At 37.9% G+C, this 23,207-nt stretch overlaps 1 protein-coding gene across 2 annotated transcripts in view; it reads right to left on the minus strand.

Moving 5' to 3' along the window:
* Positions 1–20,770, minus strand: part of UBR2 (ubiquitin protein ligase E3 component n-recognin 2) — a 59,759-nt gene extending 38,989 nt beyond the window's left edge. For both annotated transcript variants that reach the window (XM_072856823.1, XM_072856824.1), the window contains exons 1-9: positions 20,629–20,770; positions 15,976–16,235; positions 13,148–13,226; positions 11,489–11,602; positions 8,510–8,637; positions 7,358–7,496; positions 5,667–5,729; positions 4,272–4,392; positions 1,515–1,622 (exon numbers count right to left, since the gene is read on the minus strand). In XM_072856823.1, coding sequence (XP_072712924.1) covers positions 1,515–1,622; positions 4,272–4,392; positions 5,667–5,729; positions 7,358–7,496; positions 8,510–8,637; positions 11,489–11,602; positions 13,148–13,226; positions 15,976–16,235; positions 20,629–20,706 — 1,090 coding nt within the window. In that variant the 5' untranslated portion in view covers positions 20,707–20,770. The remainder of the gene's footprint in view (positions 1–1,514; positions 1,623–4,271; positions 4,393–5,666; positions 5,730–7,357; positions 7,497–8,509; positions 8,638–11,488; positions 11,603–13,147; positions 13,227–15,975; positions 16,236–20,628) is intronic.
* Positions 20,771–23,207: the final 2,437 nt, after the last annotated feature.

Here is a 23,207-nt window from a genome sequence, read left to right on the forward strand (position 1 = left end):
ATGCTGAGCTGTTGAATGGGAACATAAACCTTCAAATATAAGGCAAGTCAGGCAAACAAGAAGGCAACTCTACTCTTCCTCAGGATAAACAGAGGATTTGGATGGCCCGGGGGAAAAAAAAAAAAAAAAAAAAAAAGAGCACACTATTATGAGAAGTCCTGGGAACTGCAATAAATTTTGTTAGTTGCGAACAACTCTGCAAAATAATCAGCTTAGCTATCTCTGAATTTCTAGTCTGTCTGACCAGCATACCAGAAAATATTATCAATACAAATGAGAATTGACTGTATGTAGCTTGGAAATACATGCATGTATGTACCATTTCTTTCTGTAGGTCACTTAAGTCAAAAGCCATTACACTATTTCCTTAATGCAGAGTAACTATGGAATACATGAAAAAGTAGAGAAATATTGAAGTTGAAATAGAAATGCGAAAGTTACTCCTTGCTTACATGAAAGACATTATCCTAACAGAATCTGTATTAAAAATGCCGTAATGGTCCACAAAAGTAGTACCTTTCAGATTACGAAGTTTGCGGTTAAAAAAAAAGTTTTAAAAAAATGTGAGTGCCAGGAATTCATTCACACAAGATAAAGGTATTAGATAAACAAAACCTAAAAGAATCATTTATTCCATACTACTTTCTCCATACCATTTTCCACCTTACTTCTTTTACTGCTGCTCCAAGAAGTTCCCAAGACAGACCACAAAGAGATGTCACTACTCTAGGATATCCATACCTCAGAATTGAAGAACAACAAAAGATACTGGGGGGAGGGCAGCAATCTTCAAAATACTTTATTCATGTTTAAATAAGGAAAGGACAGATATATTGCATCATTCTCTGCCTTCTCTTCATGCTTGTCTTTCTTACACCTGACCTTACATGCCCTTTCAGGATATCAGGATATCAAATCAGACACAGAATCCACGGTGGAAAAGAAATTAACTATCTCCACTTCCTCAAAACTACAACTTTCTAGGCAATCCCATTATACCAATCGGGCTTTTAAAATTTTAAGGGCTCTAAAATAACAGAACAGTAGTTTTCACTGAACGTTCTCAGAACACTTAAGAATACCTCATGAACACAAACACAAGTCAAAGCAGAAAACCTCTGCCCTATCCCTTAAAAAGAGGCATTTTGGTAGATATGATACAGATGGTGAGATCCTATAAAGCAGACAAACCCCAATCACTCTATTGTTTACTCAATTTCCCTTAACTACCACCATCATTTGCGTATTCAAGTCACCCTTAATTTCAGACTACTTTGAAAAATTAGAGCTAAAACCAACCCCATCTAAAGCCAACTCCATCTCCAAATGGTCTCCTTATGTTCTTGTCTTCAGTATATTTGGAGTGCATCATGAAGAGACAGATTATCATAAATCAGGCAATTCTATCTACAATACACCACAGTAAAAATGATCAAACATTACCAGATATGGTAAAGGGAAAACTTACATGCATAGCAATGTTTAGTATTTTCCAGAAGTTTGAGAAAACTCACCTTTCCACAGTTTAGAATCATACAGCATCAGCTTATCCACAAGAGAAGAATTTTCACCATCTGGCCCCTCCTGTAAACCAACCTGACACAATATTCGACGAAGGCCGTCTTAATAAAGAGAAATTATGTAAGTTAGTTATAGCTTAAATGCAAACTTACACATTATTTTAATATACTGGAATTTTCATAAGACACAGTGGAAGCCATAGGGCCCTCTTTTCCTTGACAACTGAGTAACACTGCTCATATTTTGCTGATAGAAACACAAATAGTTTATACCTCGCAAGTTTCACATTAACCTTAGGGAACATTAGGAACCTAGTGAAAATTGCCAAACACAACCATTTGTTTCAAAGTTATCAAATAAAAATGTGCTTTCTTAGAAGTGCTGCTGGCTTACTAATATAAGAAATAATTATACAGCAGGCTAATTTTCTAGGTTATATTTTTCCTGTTTAGAATCCTAGCAAAAGGAAAATATAATGAATATATGAAATGACTCATATACGAGTTTTTTGTTTACACTTACTAGCTGCTATTATTTTAAAGCTTCTCTACATATTTTTTCTAATGGAAAGCAGTAATAATTGTTATTATATGAACATGTAAGTTATTATATGCTTGCAGACAAGCCTGCATCTGCAACAGAACAGAACACAGACATGCTCATATTAGCAATGTTCAACCTAGCTTTGCACAGCAGGTAATGCATGTTCACTAATACAACTCTATGACTTACACGCATTGGCCCGTATTTCTGCACCCTGCTTCTTAGGTAGGAGTTGGCCGTGGCTTAAGTCCCATGTATACCATACCATGTGCTGCGTGGTGCAGTTCTATATAGTCCGTGAACCCCTACAGCAGGTTTGTTTTGTTTTGTTTTTGCCTTGCAGAGTTCAATTCCAACTACTGTTATGAAGGGTAACAAATTCATGTAAACTACTGCATTGTTCAACAAATAGCAAATAGATGCTTATTCCCGAAGAACTGACATCTGCTAGAAAGGACGTGGTAGTCAAGCTTGTGACAAAGGTCCATAGGTCCATAGTAAGGTTTTTGCTTTTATTCACTGACAAGAGTTTGAAACTCATTTCACAGCAATCATCCAACCTAACTTTGTGGCACAGCAGAAGACCCCTCCCCACCTGCCAATCTCCCGTTGGTCAGGGACATTTAAGTGTAACCACCCAAGCAGTGCAATTCTATCACCCCATATTACAGATGAATGGCAACAGGCTGTTTAAAAGATTGATCAGAATCTAGATGTTTGGGTGTGTTTGTTAAAAAGCTAAGGGAAACCAACTTCTTCAAAAGTGCATTTCACAAAACCAGACTCCAGAGTACGTTGCAAGACTGCATCCCAAGGTATGTAAGGCATTTCAAGTAGTTGAGCACGTAGGTTACAGACAAAACATATGCATACTGCTTACCATCACACTTTTTTGCCCTTCTGAATCATAAAGGACACTGCATTTAATGAATTGAACTCCGCAGAATTTCAGAAACACTACACACACAAATCACACTATAAATTCAACACTTTAATCTGTAATTTGATACTCAATTAACATACTGAAGTTACTTTTTGCAACTGTAATTTAGCGCTCAAAATTAGTGACTTCAGTACCTGGCACAAATGACATGGCACAAAACTGGGCTCAAAGAGTATGAGAAAGGCAGTGTCTGCCTACACATTACACTGAAAGGAAAATTTATCTCAGAAATTAAATACCTTCATGTCTCTCCTTTCTATTAATACCTATTCTTTGCCAGCAACGCTGGCAAATAGTTGAACAAACCGCTACCGTAACTTTTGAAAAGTTTGATTTACGTATCTTTAAAAATTAACTTATACAAACATAAACTACTTGTATTTCAAAAAAAGGTAACATGATACAGAGATCCCGTGCCTGAAATTTTGGCTACTTTTTCAACTATCAGTCTAATAACACATACAATATCTGAAGACATCTTGTACCTACGCAGAACATATATGCAATATTACAGTTGAGTGTGCTTTGCTAATGATTCTTGTTAACATTTACAGATGCATAGAACACAAAGTGCAATGGAGACTGTATCTACATTTCTACATAACAGCAGTTTGACACATTTTCCTTTTATTTCCCCTCATGCTCCACATCTTCACAACCTTATGATTCATCAGGACAAAGGAGGAACCAAGCCAAAATAAACACAGAGCCTTCCCATAAAAATGATACTGTGCATCTTGATTCCTTTGAAGAAACCTCTTTCTAAATATCTGATTAATACTTCGTTGGCTTCTATACTTACCCAAAAACCTCCACACATCCTTGCAGTTTCTCTGTTCTACTTAACAAAAAATCTGAAGCAATCACTTCCATCATCATTCATCAAATTACTTCTGAATAATTTTGGTTTATCTAATCAGACAGGTTATTTTCAGCTTACCGCATTCATTTAAAAAGAACTAGGGACTGAAAAATAGCTTGTTGGCATAGAGCATTTGACAGCAATTCTCAGCTTCTGTTCAACAGCAACTAAACAGAAAACAGTATCTGAGAAGACTAAGTAAGACTGGTAGCACTTTCACACTGAAGTTAGAACTGAGAACAGCACTCCAGTAAGAGAAAACAGAATGAAGTCTGACAAGTTATTAATAGCTTTGCCTTATATATTACATATCTGAAATAAGCAGACAACACTGCTTCAGGAATTCAGCTTGCCTCGCCAATATTCTCTAACTTATCTCAAAAAACGTTCAAGTTTGCCCACCTGAATATCCAATAATGCTGCCAAGCCAAGTTAGGAGCTTCAGACCAAAGCTCTGATGGGCAACAATAGATGAATGCATAACTTGTACTTTCAATGGCTTTGTCTGACGACTGGTATTTCTCTTAAAAAGAAAAGGAAAAAGGAGGTAATGCATATTTAAGTGTAGACTAGCATATGTTTCTGTACAGAAACACAGCATTCCTATGATTCATTTCAATAATTTACAATATTAATACATATTCTAATTACAAACACCTACATAGGGAAGTAACAAAATGAAAGAAGTCTGAACTTTGTTTACCCTATTAATATTTGAAGGACTTTATTATGCAATATCAACATATGTAGGCCAATCCATTTTCCACTCTTGGCCTCTTATCAATGTACACACTGATCTGCTGCATTTTACTGATAAGCAGTCCCACGCACAACCTAAGACAGCCATGCACGTTTGCTCCTCGCAACATGACATGCAAGTCACACAGCAGCCCACCAAGGAAAGAAACTGATTGTCCACAGACTATTTTCAATAATACAAATTAAACACACAGAGTTAAAACAAGAAAGAAAGTATTTCTCCTCATCTCTGTTAGTAACTTTAATAGTTAGACATTACACATAAAAGCCATTTGTTCTTTGACTGCATAGGTGGCAAGTTAAAAATATTGCACAATTTTATCTTTAAAGATACATTAATACTTTCAAAATACCTTAAATAGTTTAAGGCCAGTAACTCTAGTTGCAGTATTTGTTTTTCAGTGGTAGCAGTATTGTACATAAACTATTTATTTCATGTGATTAAGTGCTGCAGTGCAGCACTTAAAGAAAAATTGCAGTGCAGCACTTAAAGAAAAATTAAATAGAAAATATTATTCCCATGTTCTTACATGGAAGAACCCTGTAATATATAGATATTATGAATATACGTATATACACACATATAAATACACACACGCAAAATGAAAGTGTATTTGTAGTTTCACACTTGGATTCAATCAGTAACAATTTCCATAGCTGTGGCTGTGAAAGAGGAAAACAACTTGATACTACAGGAGAAAAAACAAAATAGTTTAACTTCACTGATGTGAACTGACATGCAATTCTAAAAGATTACATCTGAAGTTCCTGATCTACCTCTGTTTTCTGAAGGGAAAAGTTGTCTGGGAACTTCTTTTTAAGAAATGATTTTGGGTGCAAGGTAAACCATAGTAGAAAAAACAAAAACGGAGCATAAACCTGTATTTTGCTACCTTTACTGTGTGTATTGCAAACAGTATCTCCAACACTTTGGATTCTCAAAGTATAAAGAGTCATTACGGTAACAATATCCCAAAACTGTGCAGCAAAGCCTCTTTTTGCTTAAGATGAGGCAAAAAAGTAGGTAATATTACTTACCACTATCACTGATTTTGCTTGATCGCAATACTGAAAGTCTCCATACCGAACAGACCTACGTCCCTTTAAATTAGTAAAGAAGTAACATTACCACCAGCTTCTAAACAAGAAATTCAAATGCTGTATTTTACAGTAGTATAAAAGATACAGTAGAAGTTCCAGATCCATGTTAACCACTCTTGTTTTCATGCTATTTTCATTTTTTAAATTACTGTATATAGTTACATACTTGAATTCGCACCCCAGACTTTTAAAAAGAAAATAAAATTATACCATTATGCAGTTACCTGTTATACTAAGTTTTCTGTGTATAATATTGTTTTTAAGATGTAACCATCACACTTTTCTTATTTAAAATACCAAAAACTTACCCTTAGTACTAACGTATCAATCACTAGTTTTGGTAGAATGTAAAGATATTTCAGACATTTCAATGCCTTTTAAAAAGTAGATACGAAAGCTAATTGGTCTTTTAAACATACAGCTAAAGCACTTGGTTTATTTCAAAACTGGAAGGTTTCCATATTGTATGAGTCTTTCTATACATACCTTAAAATAGATAGTTGATTCAATTTATAGTGTATTATAGACAGAATAGCTTACTGAGATTTTAGATCTGGTCTGATACCAAATCGTTGTTTCAGGCATAACCTTCTCATTTCTTTTACACACATACACATGTGCACATGTATATATGCATTCATGTATCTATTTAGAAGTATCAACAGTAGGGAAAAATCTCTAAAGTGCATCCTAGAATACGCAGCATGTGCTCAAGTCAGCACACATTCAGGGATCAGACAGCAATCTTCTGGTTACTGATATCACAAAAATAGAGTAGTAATAATACAAAAGCAAAATCTAGTTCAATGTTACGTAATATAAAGTGGTTATATTTCCTTTTCCAGGGACCTTCTTGAAGTACTTTAACAACCCAAAATGATACTCTTACTGCTATTTTGGAAAAGACTTCCCGTCCCACACCACCCCCTCAAAAAAAGGCACAAGCCAACAAAACAACATAAAAGGACACCCATTTTCACAGTAACTGCTTACAGGCTCATGGCACAAATAACAAGATGCAGTTGTCCCTAGAAAGTTTCCTTTTTTTAAAAAATGCACACAAGCCAGAATATAAACACAGCTGGCAGAGTGCTTCTGAGACCAACATACTAGTTAAAATTATATTCAGCATGTAGTGATTCTGAACTCATTGTTCTTTCTAAATGCTATATGAAATGATTTACTTCTTCCTGCCATTATCATGCGGCAATTATGAAAAAGAAAATTAAATTTTAAAAAACACAAACAGTTCCATGAGCACCGGAACAAAAGCAGCCAATTATAGATTTTATCCCTCACAGTTGACTGGTGTTACTCTGAGCAGCATTTCCCATACTTGGAGCACATATAGGGGCTCTTTCAATGTCAGCTCCCTGGTGTACAGCAAGGGATGAGCTAAAACTGCTGCCTGTCCTTGACAGAGGAGTGAGAGACACCCTGCTATCTACACTCACAAGACTTACTGGAATACAGTTACACTGAAACATATATTCAATATTAGGTCTGGGGTTTGGATTGGCCAATGAGTTAAGACATTTTAGCGTGGCCTGACACACAGGGCTCAATCACATTAACTGCACTCTTTGGGAAAACAAACTAAAGGAAGTGTAGTCATATAATTTACTTACATCTCTATCTACTGTTGTTGCAAAACCAATAGCTTCCTTCTGCGTGCAGTTGACAGCCTTCTGAAGAGTATAAATAACTTGTTCATAGGTATGGACTTCATCGTTAAACAGCATGCAGTAGTAAGTGTCACTCTTCTCACTTCAAAGCAAAGATTGAATTTATATAATTCAAAGTAATGTAATTTAAAAAAAATCACCTTCTAGTTTAACAAAGTTTTCCACCAAGCAGACAACCCAAGCCTGGGCTTTTTTTACTATGCTGGAACATATCTCAACAGTTTATTTGAAAAGGAATGACCACCCCTAACTTCTACAGGAACGTCCATCTTCCATGCAGAATTAAGTCCACAATGAGCAAAATCTTAAGACAATACGTAAGTCTGAGTATTATTTTTGAACATGTCTTGATTATGAACTGATCGTTTCCTACTAAGGAAAACACGTTTCCTTCCATTGCAGCTGTGCTCAATACATTCCCCCATAGCTTCTTAGAGATTTCATCGGTCTTGGCATTATTTTGCCACACCTGTTTCCCCAATATTGCATAAAGGTCTATTAGACAACAAAAACTTGGCAGTCTCTTAAAAATCCCAAACTCCACAATCCTCAAAACCACCACTTATTAAGCTTACATAGATTCAGTGACATCTTTTGATTCCCATCATTTATTTACACAGCATTCTTACTCACACAACACAAAGTAAAAGAAGTTACTAACAAGATATCACAAATGAATCCATGATAACTATGATGCTACAATACATTTGAATATTCTGTAATGCTTCAAAATTTGTAATAAGTGGATCACCAAAAGTACAAAATACTCAGAATTTCAGTAACTTTGATCATAAGAAATTAACCCACCACTTGTTTTAGGGTATTGTATTTTATTAATACTTCCTTGTCAATATTAAAACAAAGGTATCACAAAGACATTGTTTCAACATCGCTATGGAGAGAAATGGGCTGTATAATCACAAAAGTAAAAAATATGAGAAAAACAAATCTATTAAAATTATTTTAGTCCATTGTCTACCAAATATTCCTGACAATTTTAGGAAAGGCAGAAAATATACTTAAAATCAGAATTTGCATTTTCTGTTGTAAATATCTGCAAGCCTTTAAAAGGCAAAAGACAAATACTATACTTACATCATTTCTAGGCCAGGCAATTCATTTTCCTTTTCCCATGTTAATATATCTACCGCATATTTAAATGTGATGGAAAAAATATTATAAGCTCTTGCTACCATATCTTCCGGTAACTGCACAAGAGGATCCTGGAAAATAAATATAAAAACCAATGGAGAAATTAAATGACATTCGAAACAGAAATTGTCAAATTTGCACCTCTCTTTGTCAAAGGTAATGTAAGCATCTTTAATGATATCTTTCTTTAAATGACTCTACATTTGAAAGGAATAGAGTCAATAATCATCCTGTTTTCTTTTCCCAGTTCTTCACTGACAATCACCAAAGCAGTAATCTAACATTCCATACCTAAATGTTAATTTGCCTGTGATCACCCACTTAAATTTTCACTTTCATTGTTCCCATTTCTGCACACCTTCTAAGATAGTTCTTCTGAAGAACTTTTAATCTCAGCTGTATTAAAATCTGCTTTTTCTGCGATGCCTTCAAAAACATAATTTGAAATCCCTGTACCTTTTGTTCCATTTACCAATATTAGTAAACTGCAGAATACAATCAACTGTGCATCTATTGCCTTGTTTTATACGTAACACACGTTTAGAGGCAGAAGTCATATCTACCCAAGCTTACACAACATCCAGCACACTGGGACTGTGATTTACGAAGCACATCTCTTACATGCATATAAATAATTAAATGCTTAAATGTAACTAGATATTTCATAATGATCTACCCATGTTTCAGTCTTGTTCACAGACAGCTGTTCCCCTTTTGTATGTGGACCATGCACCCACTTGTGCCCACTCTGCGCTCTCCAGGGTGCCCTCCATTTGACATCTGCAGCAGCCACTACAAACTCGTCCTTCTCCCTGCCAGAGCAGAATAGCTGGTGCTGCAGGTGGGGGAACTGAAATGAGGAGGGGGAGGAAGAGGGGTGCTGCCTCAGTCTGCAAAGTCAAAGGGACTGCTTTTTGGAGCAGCAAATGAGAACCACTGCCAACTCTGAATCCAGGTAGTACAGGTACCACTACCATTTCCTTCCAATCCATTTCAAGGTACCTGTGTGTGAACAGAAAACGTTAAAAACCTCTTCTCTGAAAGGATTCTTCTTCTATTATTCCAAATTTTTGATGTTCAGAACAACTAGTCCCTCTTCTACAAAGCTGGAAAGGGAACATTGCATGCCCTGCAGGTCACCTGGACACGTACTATACATTGGGTCACTGACTCAATTAATCATTTGCTATTTTGAAGTACGTGTAATTGTTAGCTGATTAAAATATTTAACAGTAGCCCAATTTCTGTTTTAGGATTACCTAATACCAAATTCTGTGTTTCACTACAGTTTATGTTGTATAAAAATGGCCACAATAACCTTTTCGGAACTTAAGTCTGCATTATCTACAGGAGGCCCTTGACAGGTAGCAATTCACCTGTACTAGTAAAGTTTATTCACCCACACCCCCAAGATTATTTTGGAATATTTGGAAGCTTTACAAGGAGTGTTAATAACTGCTATTTCTCTTTTTTTGTTTCATTTAAAACTTATCCAAGGTATGGAGAACTATCAGTCACCAAAAGCAAAGGCAAATAAGCAGCAGCACTGCCTCCATTCCCAGCACTTTCAACAAAGACATGTACATGGGAAAGGCAGAAAACAGGCTCCGATAATGCTCCACAAATGATCCTTGATCTACCTTGAACACAACACTGCGTGACATAAGAGATCTCAATCCCCATCACTCATGGGGAAGAAACACAAAGCCTGCCCAGTACCTTAATTTTTCTGTCACTCACAGTCATTGTGTGAGTATCTTTGGACACAGAAGTAGCAGTCCACCCAAGATTTCAGAACAAGAGTTTTAAGGCTGGCCACTAATGTAAACTGGCATGTAGATCAAGTAGTGAGTCCATGCAGCAGTGCTAGAGTCTTAGGGTTGAGATAGCGATAACAGATTTTAGAAGAACCACTGTCACTGCAAATACAGTTACAGTTGCTTCACTTAAACCATAAGATCAACAAAAGTACTACAAAAATTTGCCTTATAGTTTCCCTTCAAAAACATCTCTCAGAAATTATATTACATAAGACGACATGCAAGTGGCTAGACCAGAAGCCCAACCAGCCACTCTCATTCCTGAGATGTAATAACAGATACTAAGGGAAGAGTGTAAGAAAAGCACAGAATGCTCCTCTGGTCTTCAGTAAGTTAAGACACTAATACTTCCACACCAAAGATGGTATCTACAATTTTTAAATGGCCATTGATCATTTTTTCCCTCCACAAACATGTTAAATTTCCTTTTGAACACATATAAACTTTTAACAACAATGGTGTTTTGTAACAGTTAGTCCAACAGCTTGAATTCATACTGTAAGTAGCAGCATGTCTTTTTGCATTTAATACGCCCAAGTTGTTATGCTATGAGAAATGGTGAAGATATGTTCTCTATTTACCTTCTCCATACCAAATAAGCTTTTATAGACCTCTATCTTATATCTCCATTATGGCCTTCCTGTAACAACAAGTTATTTTAATTTTAAAAATCTGTGCACTTCACTTTGGTAATAATCAGAACATATGTTGCACAGACAGCTTAATTTGGCTTCTTCGTGCATATGATTACATATGGATTTTTTTTTTTTTTTCCACATGGCAGACTCCCTTCATCTTTCAAAATAAGAAAGAAGAACAAACAGAACTAAAGCTGCAGAGGCACCAAGAACATACAAAATAAAGCCTTCAAGTGGAGAATGTCATTCTAAATAACTCATTAAGTTAGACAAGACATTAATTTTGTCCAACACATAGTGTGGCTCAAATATTACTATTAAATTTCCTCCCATCTCTCATGCATGGTATACAAGACTAAAAATAACCTCATATGAATGAGTTATATATATATATATATATATACACACATACATATATACACAGTTAACAATGTTTTGAAACATGATGCCTCAATTGTTATTACCTCTTCTTCTGCAGTCTCTGAAGTGTTAAGTTCATGCTTTTGACAGTAAGGACCTTCTTTCCAAGCCTCTGTATCACCACAGTCACAGAAACCTCCTCCACCTGACGTTGTCATCTAAAATTATTTAAAAACAAAACAGTTCATGTGAATATGCATATACGTACATGCACATTAAGAAATGAGTAGTCATAGCTAAACTACAAAAGCATGATCACAATACTTGTTAGCTTTAGCCAGTACTCTGTCAAAAAAGCACAGTGAAACCATGCCTGTTTCTATGATGGCTGAAAGCTTATCTAGTTCATTAGTTTGCCTATGCCAAAAGAAAATTTAAAAAACACAACCACACACACACAAAAGAACAACAACAACAAAAAATCCAACAAAAGCTTCAAACACCCCCATTCTGCCCCACCTGAAGGCTGTGGGTTTTTTCTGGTTTTCAGTTTTTCTGAATCTATTACGTGCAATGCCATCTGTACTATTTCAGATTCTCACATTTTTAAACTGAACAAAGCCAAAGGGTATCATATAGCACTACTACACAGTGAGTAGAAGACGTGCTGTTTACAGGACCAGTTCACAGACAAAACTTACAAATTGTCCACATAAGTCTCAGTAAGCATAGAAAAAAGTATCTGAAAACTGTAGTGATATATTTACACTGTTTTAATAAAATGGATTTTAAAGCTAACATCACCTCAAATCCGTAAGTGTAATAAAACTCTTTTTGAACCACAACTATTAACCGATTCATAGAAGATTCTTCTTTCACCTATTTTTGGCATACAGGTACATACTGTACATACAGGTACATCCTACAGCATCAACAAAATTAGATGGACATTTGAAACAACATAAGCTTACACTTTTGGATGCCACCTTGACTTGTTAATTCACTAAGCTTTCAAACCAAAAACCTACATAAGAAGTACGCCGCTATCAGCAAATTGGGTTGGGTTTCTTGGGCAAGTTGTTGTGTTTGGGATTTTTTCCTAAATCCTAGTGCTCAGTGTAACCATGCAGTGATCGGATTCACATTAACAGCAGTGCGGTATTGTCAAAAACAGATTTAAAGAAAGGCTGCACTGGTAGTTTTCACTTAGCTTCTTAGTGTAAAAATATGCTAAGGCCTTCTTGGTTTTGTTCATAGGTTTTTTTTAACTGATCTGTACTACTAATAGCAGTAAACAGCATCTACAGTTTTAGTTTGCTATTTTAACTTTATGTTTAAAAACAAACAAAAATCCTGCTACTGTACAGAATTTTATAACAATTCAGATGTTTAAAGGAAATAAGTTTTAAATAAAAGTGGTTTCTTAATAAAGGTTTTTCAATACCTTTTAAAAATAGTCAAACATCAAGGACAAAGCAAGTCAGAAAACAACTCTAATGCTGTAAAACAACATACTTACATTTGCGAGCTTAACTGTTTTGCATAAAATTTAATTGTTTGATATTTTAAAGTGTTAACTTCCAGAATTTACACTCAGATCAAAACACTCAAGTTCTAGTAACATTATTGCAGACATAATTCCAAACTTTGTGTTCATCCAACATTATGAAATTATGTATACATTCTTAAACTTTAAACAAGGAGTTTCATACACATACAAAATTATTAATGACTACATCATATATTCCATAAGTACTACTAACCCTGTATCGGTGGTCTCTATGAATACTTCCAAGAAAGCACTCCATACATAATACACAAGTTGGGTCAACTGCACAATCTCTGAAAACAGCAAAAAACCAGGGAGAGGGAGCAGCATTAAACAAATGTTTTTGCCTTTATTTACACATTTTACAACAGGTAATTTTCAAATATTACCAATATGAACCTTCTGACTAATGTATATGTTATTCTGAAAGAGGAAATGGATGGCTTCCAAGGAGGGGGAAACAAATGAAGGAGAAAAAAATCTGTTCTCATAACAGAAGAGGCTTTAACATATTGTCTGGGTAGCATGTATATTTGGGCAATATAGCCATTGCCTTCAAGAGGTGAGACAAGTATATAAGCAAGTAAACAGATGAATTACAGAACACAGTACAGACAGGTAAACAATATAAACCCAAGCAAATTCTCTCAAGTACAGAGTACAAGCATTAACTATCTCCAGCAATCAGAGAAGACATTTTTTCACTGAACACTGGAAAGAAAGACAGCACACAACAGATTAGATCAAACCTCTGCTTCTAAGTTTAGCCCTACAAACTCACTGAAGAGGTCCAAGAACACAATTTCCTCAGCTAGGAGATTAGAGACCATAATAAGGTCCTGTCTACAAGCACTGCTATGTTACATAGAAGCAATATTTCCAGCAAAAGGGGCCAAACAAATGAATGAGACAATTATGCATGACATTTAACTGTCTCCCTGAGAAACACTGAAAATACATTAACCTATGTAATACAACTGACTTCAAGGCACCACAAGATTAAGGGAGTCAGGTTTTGCAATGTAAAAATAACTACCAAGATAAAGTGTCTTATGAAGCTTTTTATTAAAATGAGAATACAGAGAAACAACTTGTTTAAAAGAAAACACCAGAGATCCTGTGAAATGTTATTATCAACAATTCTCTTAACTTCATTTCACCAAATAAATTAAACGAGGTAATCACTGAAAGATAATCAGGCAACCATGACTTACTATGCATAAAGTACCATTTTCACATTTGTTTTCTCCAGAGGATCCACTAAAGGTGAAAATGTCAAAGCAAAATTATATGAAGCTCTTCTGTTTTAGAATAATTTATGTTCATGGCATTTCTTTTTTTTTAATTTAAAAAAAATCAAAAACACTTACTGCAACAATATGCCTACAGTATTGGGTAGATTAGTTCTACAATATTGGGTATCAATTCTTCTGAGCCCTAAACTTGTGGCAATATACTTAAAAGCTCAGAATCATTTGCCAGGTAATTTCTTGAACAAATAAGGGTGCTTATACCTAAAGCAGAGGTAGATCTGTCAGCTTCACAACTGAACAGAAAAGCCACTGCTTTTAATGTATTTCATGGACTCAGAAAACAATTCTTTTCTGTATCCCACAAAAGTTTAATTTAAACTCTCATTATTCTTCATTACCAAAGAAAATTAGTCAAAGAAAATTATTAACACACAACAGGAAACATTAACAGTTTTACATCTATGTTCAGTACTTAATCAAAAGAAGATGAGACTTCATCTTGGTAACAGCAACAGCAAACATAGTCTGTATTCACTGCTGACCCTGACTTGAGCAGAAGATCGGACAAGATGGCCTACCAAGACTTCCTTTCTAACCTGAATATTATGATTATATTGTTGTATTTAAATCATTTTTCTACTGAAACAAAAACCCTGAGTATGAACAGTACATTCACTCATTCTCTAAATTCTACACCAATGGACTGCATTATTCTATGTTTTCATCATACCTGACAGTATTCTCAAGGATATACTTTAGATATTGAGTTGTTGGTCTTCAAAAAACAAGCATTCAGAATAAATTAACAGAACTCCCACAGTTTTCATTAGTCTATATGAAGAGTATTTGATCATTAACGTATCACTTCTAGGCCACAATGCAATTTGACTTTAATTAAAACACTAGTTCTGAGGTTTGTTTTTTTAGTTCTTTGGGACCAGATTTCATTAAAAGGTACTGAAGAAACTGTGGAAATTCTTTTTATAGCCTCTGATAGTCCTCAGCCTCCCACTCGCTACTTTTTCACAGGTGTGAAGGAAGAACCTAAGAACACCTGAGAGAAGATGGAGTTTTCTTAGTGGTTGAAAGGATCTAAGTACCCACCAGTTTAATCTTATCCAAGTCAAGATAAGAGGTCTCAAAACACCTCCAAAACTACCTATTCTAGCTGATCATTGAAATAGCAATGCAGAAGAGGCAGCTTGCTGAGTTAAGTATCTCAAGTCCACCCTGAATCAGAACTTCAGCGAATAAGGCCAACACGGTATCATGTTTCTAGAGAAGGAGAGCACTAGAGAATAAAATTCTTCTAGAATCATTCTCCTTGTAAATTAAGGGGATGGAAACCCAGAAAAATAAACCCTCCAAATAAGACCGACATTCCCTCCCCCCATCACCCCACCAAGTGGGGGTTATGCCTGTTTTAGCATCCAACAGATGGTTTAACAGGTCATGGAAAAAGGTCTAAAATACAGAATCAACACTAACACCTGATATTAAACACCTGAATTAGATGCACATACACCTACCCACTTACTTCTGATTAATGCCCTTAAATCACACTGACAGTTCACCCCAACCACTTCTACATTATACAAATTAATATTTTTCCATTTACAAACCTGTAGTGTGTTAATTTTCCCCTGGTCCCACCTGTCATTAAATACTGCAAGGCTACTTTAAAAATACATTTGGGGTATTAACTGTTCATTAGAACAGTATAATCTTATTGAAAAATGTTCCATGACTTCACAAATTATAAATATTTCACAAAGCTAAGTTGAACTACCTGCAAGAATACGTAGGCTCTCCCACTTTAAAAACGCGGCCACAAAGATGGGAAGGTTTGTTCGCTTGCTCAAGCTTTGGAAAACCAAATGCAGGATCTTCACCACAAAGATACCATTCCATTGGTCCCAGCAAAACGTGTTGTGCCAGCATGTCTTCTCTTTGTGGGGCAGGGTTAGGACCCCTGCAGTAAATTTTTGGTACATAATAGGCCAGATGCTGGTATACTTCTTTCTGAAGGTCATTTGCTTGCAGCCATTTCTTTTAAATTAAAAGGAAAGAGAACACAAATCGTTCATTAATAAAAATACCAAACATAGTTCTATCCATCAAGATGACTTTTTAATTTCTAAATCAAAAATCTAAAATGGCGTTGCAAAACTAGGAAGTCATGCTTCCTTCTAAATGTTAAATCTAGATGATCACAGAAAAAATACATTAGGAAAGGAATAATTTGTTTCCCTGCTTGCACATTTTATCCTTTTGACATACAAAATTCTTTTCGAAAACACAAGATTTAAGAGACCAAATTCTTCAAAATTTTCTTCCGGTATGCACGACCAGTAACACTTCCCAACATTAGCAGTGACTTTTAGGATAAGGCCCAAACTGTGCTGGTTGCACTTCTTTGGAATGCAGACTGATGCTGCCAGCTGGGGACACAGAGAAGGAGCAGAAGCCTGGAGTTGGCAAGGAACAGGCAAAGACAAAAAGTACAAGGAGAATGGCAAACACAGAATTAGGTAACAGTCCCTCTCTTATTTAATTTCAACAAATTACCTAAGAAAATGAGGGAGTTTTGGTTTCTCCTACCACCAAAATAACTTACCTGAATTACTATTTCAAGTGTGATGTTAGATCCATGAATTCTCTTAGTCAATCAATTGTAAAAAACAATGTTGACAGAGTTTTTAAAAGCCATCAAACTCCTATACCTGCTATAAGCCACTGAAAAACTCACAGCTCTTTCCAGACTTTTTTCCCTTGTATACACACACAGAGTAAAAAAATCCTCTAGGACAACAATTGGTTTATTTCTGCCTTGTGGATTACTATTTTGTAAAGGTTTAAACTGTAAATTAAAGCTGTGAGGTTTTTATAATAAACAAATGGGAGCAAGCACATACTGCAAGTGTGCAATGATTAAATCCTGTGTTACATAAACAGCCTTAGTATGCCATTTCTCATTGTAAATATGACAACCAGATACCCCCTGGCAACTTCAGAAAAAGAATTCAGAATCAACCTGAAACTGTACATGAAAACCAAGAATTAATTATACCACAATAAATGGGTTTGGTAATCAAATGTTACAGCTTGATTTATTCTGAATTATTTATGACTTACTCTTAAGAACTTATGTTTGAGACAACACAGTTGTTGTAAGTTCTTCAGGATACAGACATATAGAGTCAGCAGACTATTTGTGCAATCTAAGAATGGCTGCATTTTTGCTTTTTTTTTTTACATATATATATATAGTAGTATTTTCATTTACTAGCCTATGTTTTCTAAAGCAGAACTTCATATTAAAAAAACCCCAAACTTATTTGTCACTACAGCTCTTAGTAGAATAATATGCTTTCCTTACTCGTCTTTCGTTAAGTTTGACTTCTTAAAATCATAATCAATCTACTAAATTTTCTGCATTGATCTAGCTTTGATGATCAAAGCCCAGATTTTTTCCCAGGAAGTCCATGGGAAAAGGTTGCCAAAAAGCCGTATGCAACAATCTAGAAGTTTACAGATAATCTTACGATTCCCGCCAAGATTCAGAGAATACCACACAAAAATGAAAAAAGTAAAGTTTTCATTACTAAGAATTTGATTTGGGTTTTTTCCTAGCTCATTAATCTTTTCCTCTCCCTTCACCATTTGTGCCAAATATCTACTACTGCCAGGAACTGACCCAATCACAGTGAAACTTAGTCTGTTCCATGATTTCCATTTAATAAGATCATTTTTAGCTTATTTTCTAGGGCATATATTAGTTATTACACCTGCATTTTTCTCAGAAAAATACCTTTAATTTCAGCCTTTTAATTCAGCAGTACATTACTAATTTCTATCTAGAAAATACACAGTGCATATTAACTACACTACAAGCTCAGACAAATACCTAGCCAGAGAAAATTCTTGTTCCTCGAGTAAACAGCTTTCCCATCCCAAAAACTCCGGGAGTCACTGCCTGAAAGTTAGGTGTGGCAACACTGAATGTCATCACACCTAAATCTCTTCGTGGAGCCAGTTCTATACATATACCTGCGCATACAGTTTTGAAAATCAGATCCTGGCTAAAAGAATATCAGAAAGAAGTACAGGCTACGAGGACAAGGAAACAGATGTCACTCCAAGAGCTACCAGTAAGGCAACTCAAAATACTGTTGTGCATGTAAAATTACTAGAAATATATATATGCATACATATGTTGCGCTGCCTTTCTAAATCGCTACCTGGGAGGTACTAATCTCCAGTAAAACTACTCAAAACTTTGGAATTTATTCTTCAACAAAAATATTTTGTATTTAGGCAAGTTTTCAGTTGGTATTTGTCTATCTTCTATCCTGAAGTCACATGTAAGAAAACCTAATGTTCTACTCTCCCAAGAGAGGTTTTTGATAAAGAGAAGTGTATTCCTCTTCACTTCCTCCCCCCTCAGACTTACTCTCCTGTAGCAATTTTTGACTGCCCTGGAACAAAAAAATCCCCAACAAACCAAAAGCATTGATCAAATAACATTTTATGTAAGTAAATACCTAATGGTCCATCAGGGTTTCTATTAAATCCACATCTAAGTAAGATACTAGGCGAACAAAACATGTAATACAAATAAGCCATAAAACAACTCAGTTTACTGTTTCAAAAGCTAAAAGGTACAATTTATGTTTGTCTTAGGTACACAAATAAACATTTGCAATGTTTGGCTCATGTTCTGTTACAGATAATTTATTCTTTTGATTGTTGTTCTTTGGAAGTTTATCATTAAGTTGTTGCAATGAGAAACTGAAGTGTAAAGTGCTGCAACTATTGCTTTGGGCTGGCATTTGTTTTGTTAATATTGGGCTATCAGCAATGTAATGCTATCAGAAAAGGAAGGAGAAAAACAATGCTAAAACCCAAGTACGTTGTTTACTTATACAATCGAGCAGTGCCAGCAGCATTTAGCTGCTAGCACACTGTAGATTTGAGAGCCACACATCTCAGAATTGCAGCTTGTGCCAGTGATGACAGAGAATAAAAATGAAAAAGAATTGATTAAGTTTAAACTGGCACTTGTATCTATAGCAAATTCCTAAACATGTGATCCACTTGATGCACCATTGCCTTTGGTTTAACCACAGTGTGACCCAAAAAAAGCATCTGCTACTCACACAAACAAGGTAGTTTGGGCTCCGTATGGGCTACTGTATGAAGTGTTTGATGGAATTACTGGGTTTTCTGCTGAGGGGAAGGAAGACCAATCCTGGAGCTAAACTGGCTAGGATATAGCTAACTATGCACATTTGCCCATCTAATCATACCTTTGTCTGCACTGTAGATATACCACCACAATCTGAGGATAACCTGAATTACAACGTTGTCTTTTATTTTCTTTTGGAAAGCAGCCAATGTAATTCTCATCGAAATACACAGAGACAGCCTTTCAAGGTCTTACCCTACAGACGTGCACATGAGCAGTCCCAATATTTTAACAAATATATCCAGTTCCTCAAACGCACGAGCGTCTATGAGATCTGGCACCTACTCCAGAAACAAAAGTTTCTCTGAAAACTTTACTCTCAAGACTTCACTCCTCCTCCCTTTCAACTACTCTTCGTAAAAGCAGGAAAAGCATATAAACAAGAGTAGATTACTTCAAATATTACACTGATTTTACTAATAATTCCTTTACAAGTGTCCCATTCTAAGAGTCCTAAGCTTAACTAGTGCAAGCTTTTGCCAGAACTGCATCTTAAATACTGTGGGGGAGAAGAATCCTGTAATGAAACTTCCGACACTACAAAGCACATACAGGGTCAGACATGCACCTAAATTAATGGGGGGGGGGGATCCTCTCACGTCGAGGGATGATTGCCGGTAGAGAGATGTGAAAAGGCAGCAAACTAGGCAGGCGAACTAAACTTCTCAGCTGCTTGGAGAAGGCAAGGAAGCAGCAGGTGAAGGAACGAGACACCGAGAAGCGGCCCCGCTCCCACCGCCGGCGTCCGCGCCCGCCAAGCCCCACGAGTGGTGGGGAATCGCGGCCGCCCTCGGATGGGGGTGACCACGGCCAGGCGGCTTGCTGGGGAGCCACCTGCGCCAGCCAGAACAACAGGAAAAGCTGGCTGCTCGCTGCGACCGATTTCGGCTACTGCAACAGCGGCGCTGGCGACAGCAGCAGGCTCAGGCCAGAAAGAGACGCCGCTGCCTGCCAGGACTGCCCTTACCAGCAGCCCAGGCAGCGATACCCCCTCACGGAAAACCTGCTCGCCCCCCGCCCCCGGGCACAGCCTCGCCCCGGGCACAGCCTCGCCCCGGCCCCAGGAATGGCCCCTGGCCCTCACGGCCCCACCGCCGGCCGGGCAGGCCGGTGCCTCCCGCCGGCCTCGCCAGCCCCCGCTCCTTCCCCGCCCCAAGCACTTCTCGCCCTTCCGCCCCGGGCCCGCCGTCTCACCACAGCGATCTCCTCGGCGGAGCACTCCAGCAGGCTCTTGTCAATGGCCTGCACCTCCGCCTCCAGGTCCGCCGCCATCTTCTCTCCCCCCCCCGCCCCGCGCCGCCGCCAAGGCAGGCACACCCGGAACCGGGCCCGGCCGGCCGCTCTGCCCGGGAACCCACTTCCGCCCCGCCTCCGCCCGCACGTCACCGCCCGCGGCGCCGCGGCGCCCGCGGGGCATTCTGGGAGTTGTAGTCTTTCCTGGGCGCCCCCCCCCCCCCCCCCACCCGGTCTCCTAGGCGACGGCGCCCATTGCCCGGGGCCGTGGTGCGGGACTCGGCGAGGGCCCAGCCCGACGCCGGGGAGGGCCGGCAGCTCGGCACCTCCGCGCCACGGCCTTCTTCACGCAGTCGTTTGCCCTTCTCGATGCCCGGGACGGGGGGCATCCTCGGTCTCGCTGGCAAAGCCGGGTGGCCCCAACGGCTGAATCCCGCTCGTCCTTCACGGGCCCGGCCTGTCAGCTCGGCCCACGGGCGAAGGGCCGGCGAGGGCTTCCCGGGAGGCCCCCCGGCACCCCGCGTGGGTAAAAGGAAAAAAAATAAGTAAATTACGTGAATCTGGCAACTACAGCTTTAAGACAAATGTTACTAAATTGCAGAAGCTATAAATCCTGTTGCTTAGCCGTCCTCCTTCCCTGGCTCCCTCAGGGGCCGCACACCACCCAAGCTGCGGTGTTGTAGCTCAGCCTTGCTCATTCAGGTAGAGCTCCGGGTTTGCAACTTTAAAAAAAGTCACCACCAACAAAACCAGCGAACAATCATCCTCCGTAACTCTATCTCATTTTAGTTAATACAGGCTCTTTGCTTCTTACGAGGTCTTTCCGAAAACCTGTTGTACCACTGTTGTACTCACAGGCTTGCCTGCGTGCCGGTGCTGCACCACTGTAATTACAGCCAGGCCAAAAACCGAGCAGACATGTCTAACTTTGTGTGTACGGCCACACGGCACCTGAGAAACTGTGTGGGCCATGTGGAGGGCTTCATGCCACACCTTCCTTTGCTTGCTACAAATTTCTGTGTGGACCTAAGTGTCATGCACAAACTAAATATTATTTCCACCTCGCACCCTCTGCCAGCCTTCATGGAGATAAGGACCCACCCTGCAGGAATCTACACTGGCAAATCCTGTTGAGGAAGTCTCTGCTCCGGACACTTTACACTCCCAAATCTAGCCAATGCACAGGAGTGGAATCAACAGGCAGGAAAGACAAAACGAGTTGTAATTGCCTGAAATACTAGCCAAAGGTGACCGTAAATGTTACCTTTGCCAAACACTACTAACTTCCAACAAAACTGTGCATTAAAAGTGAGTTCCAGTTCACAGTTTATACTCCTTAACAATTTTTAAACGTTCTCATAGCGGGTATGCATAGTTGGTTTTTCCCTTTTTTGCCTCATTTCTTTCTTTTTCCTTCTCCTCATTCTCCCCTCAACTAATAATTTAAATATTGAGTTACCCAAGGGAGAGACATTATCTTGTATCTGTCCAAGCAGTAACAAATACGTCTATGGCCATGTATTAATAGAAGAAAGAAGGTGGGCTGCGTGCCATTGCCTGGCTACTCTCGAAGAGATTTAACGTTCCCTGCATCAGGGGGCAGCAGCACACGCTCGCATATTAGTCATACTATATAAGCACTTGTTTCTGAAACCTCAAGGGTTTATAAATCATCGCATTTACTTACATACTGTGTTTGGGAGTACTGAGGAATTTTGAGATGAAGGGAACATACATGACTGGAAAGACTGATTGCAAGAACTGAAAAAGATGGGTTTAGCCAGCACTATGAGGGAATCGTAAAAGGATGGCCTTTGGAGTATTAATTTCACCTCCTAATATTTTAAGGATAAGCTTAATTTCCCTTTGTCTGATTGTACCATTACTATATGCAGGGTACATCTTCTTACTGTATTTATTTTTATATCTTTGCCACTTTTTGAATAATTGTTCTTAGAACACAGAAAATAATTATATATTCCTTAGAAGATCAGTAAAGCCCACGCTGTGTCTCATTCATGCGCTGTTGATGCCTAAGAAATACAGAACACGACGCTTCTTTGGAAGAAGGCAGAGGGTGAAAGAAAGCTGTATGATTTAATTGTCTCTCCTTCTGAGCTGCATGAAGAAAATGTTAGAAAAATCCTGGAGTTTAGTAATGTGAAAGGCATCTTATTTTACCTAGAAAGGTGGGCGACCCAAACAGAAATTAGACTGCAAAGCCATTATTTCAATATGAGCATAACAACTTCCTGGGTGTCATTTTTTATAACTTTGGGTAGAATTTTCCATAACTTTTAGCCTGTGCCATTAACTTCATAAGCAAATGTATTATTCAAATTCAGGAACAATAATTAAGGTTGAGGAGACTGCCTTTATCTTCTGCCAAAAAGCCTTACTCTTCCCAGGTCTATTATCAGATAGAAATTGAAGAAAAGAAATCTAGAAAAGTTAATGTTTTTACAGGGTTAACAGTAAACCTTCATAGCATTTCTCTGCTCTAGCTGATAGGTTTCTGCGTCTCACCTTACTGTCAACAC

This window comes from Ciconia boyciana, chromosome 3, assembly GCF_034638445.1.
Source record: "Ciconia boyciana chromosome 3, ASM3463844v1, whole genome shotgun sequence".
Taxonomy (NCBI): domain Eukaryota; kingdom Metazoa; phylum Chordata; class Aves; order Ciconiiformes; family Ciconiidae; genus Ciconia; species Ciconia boyciana.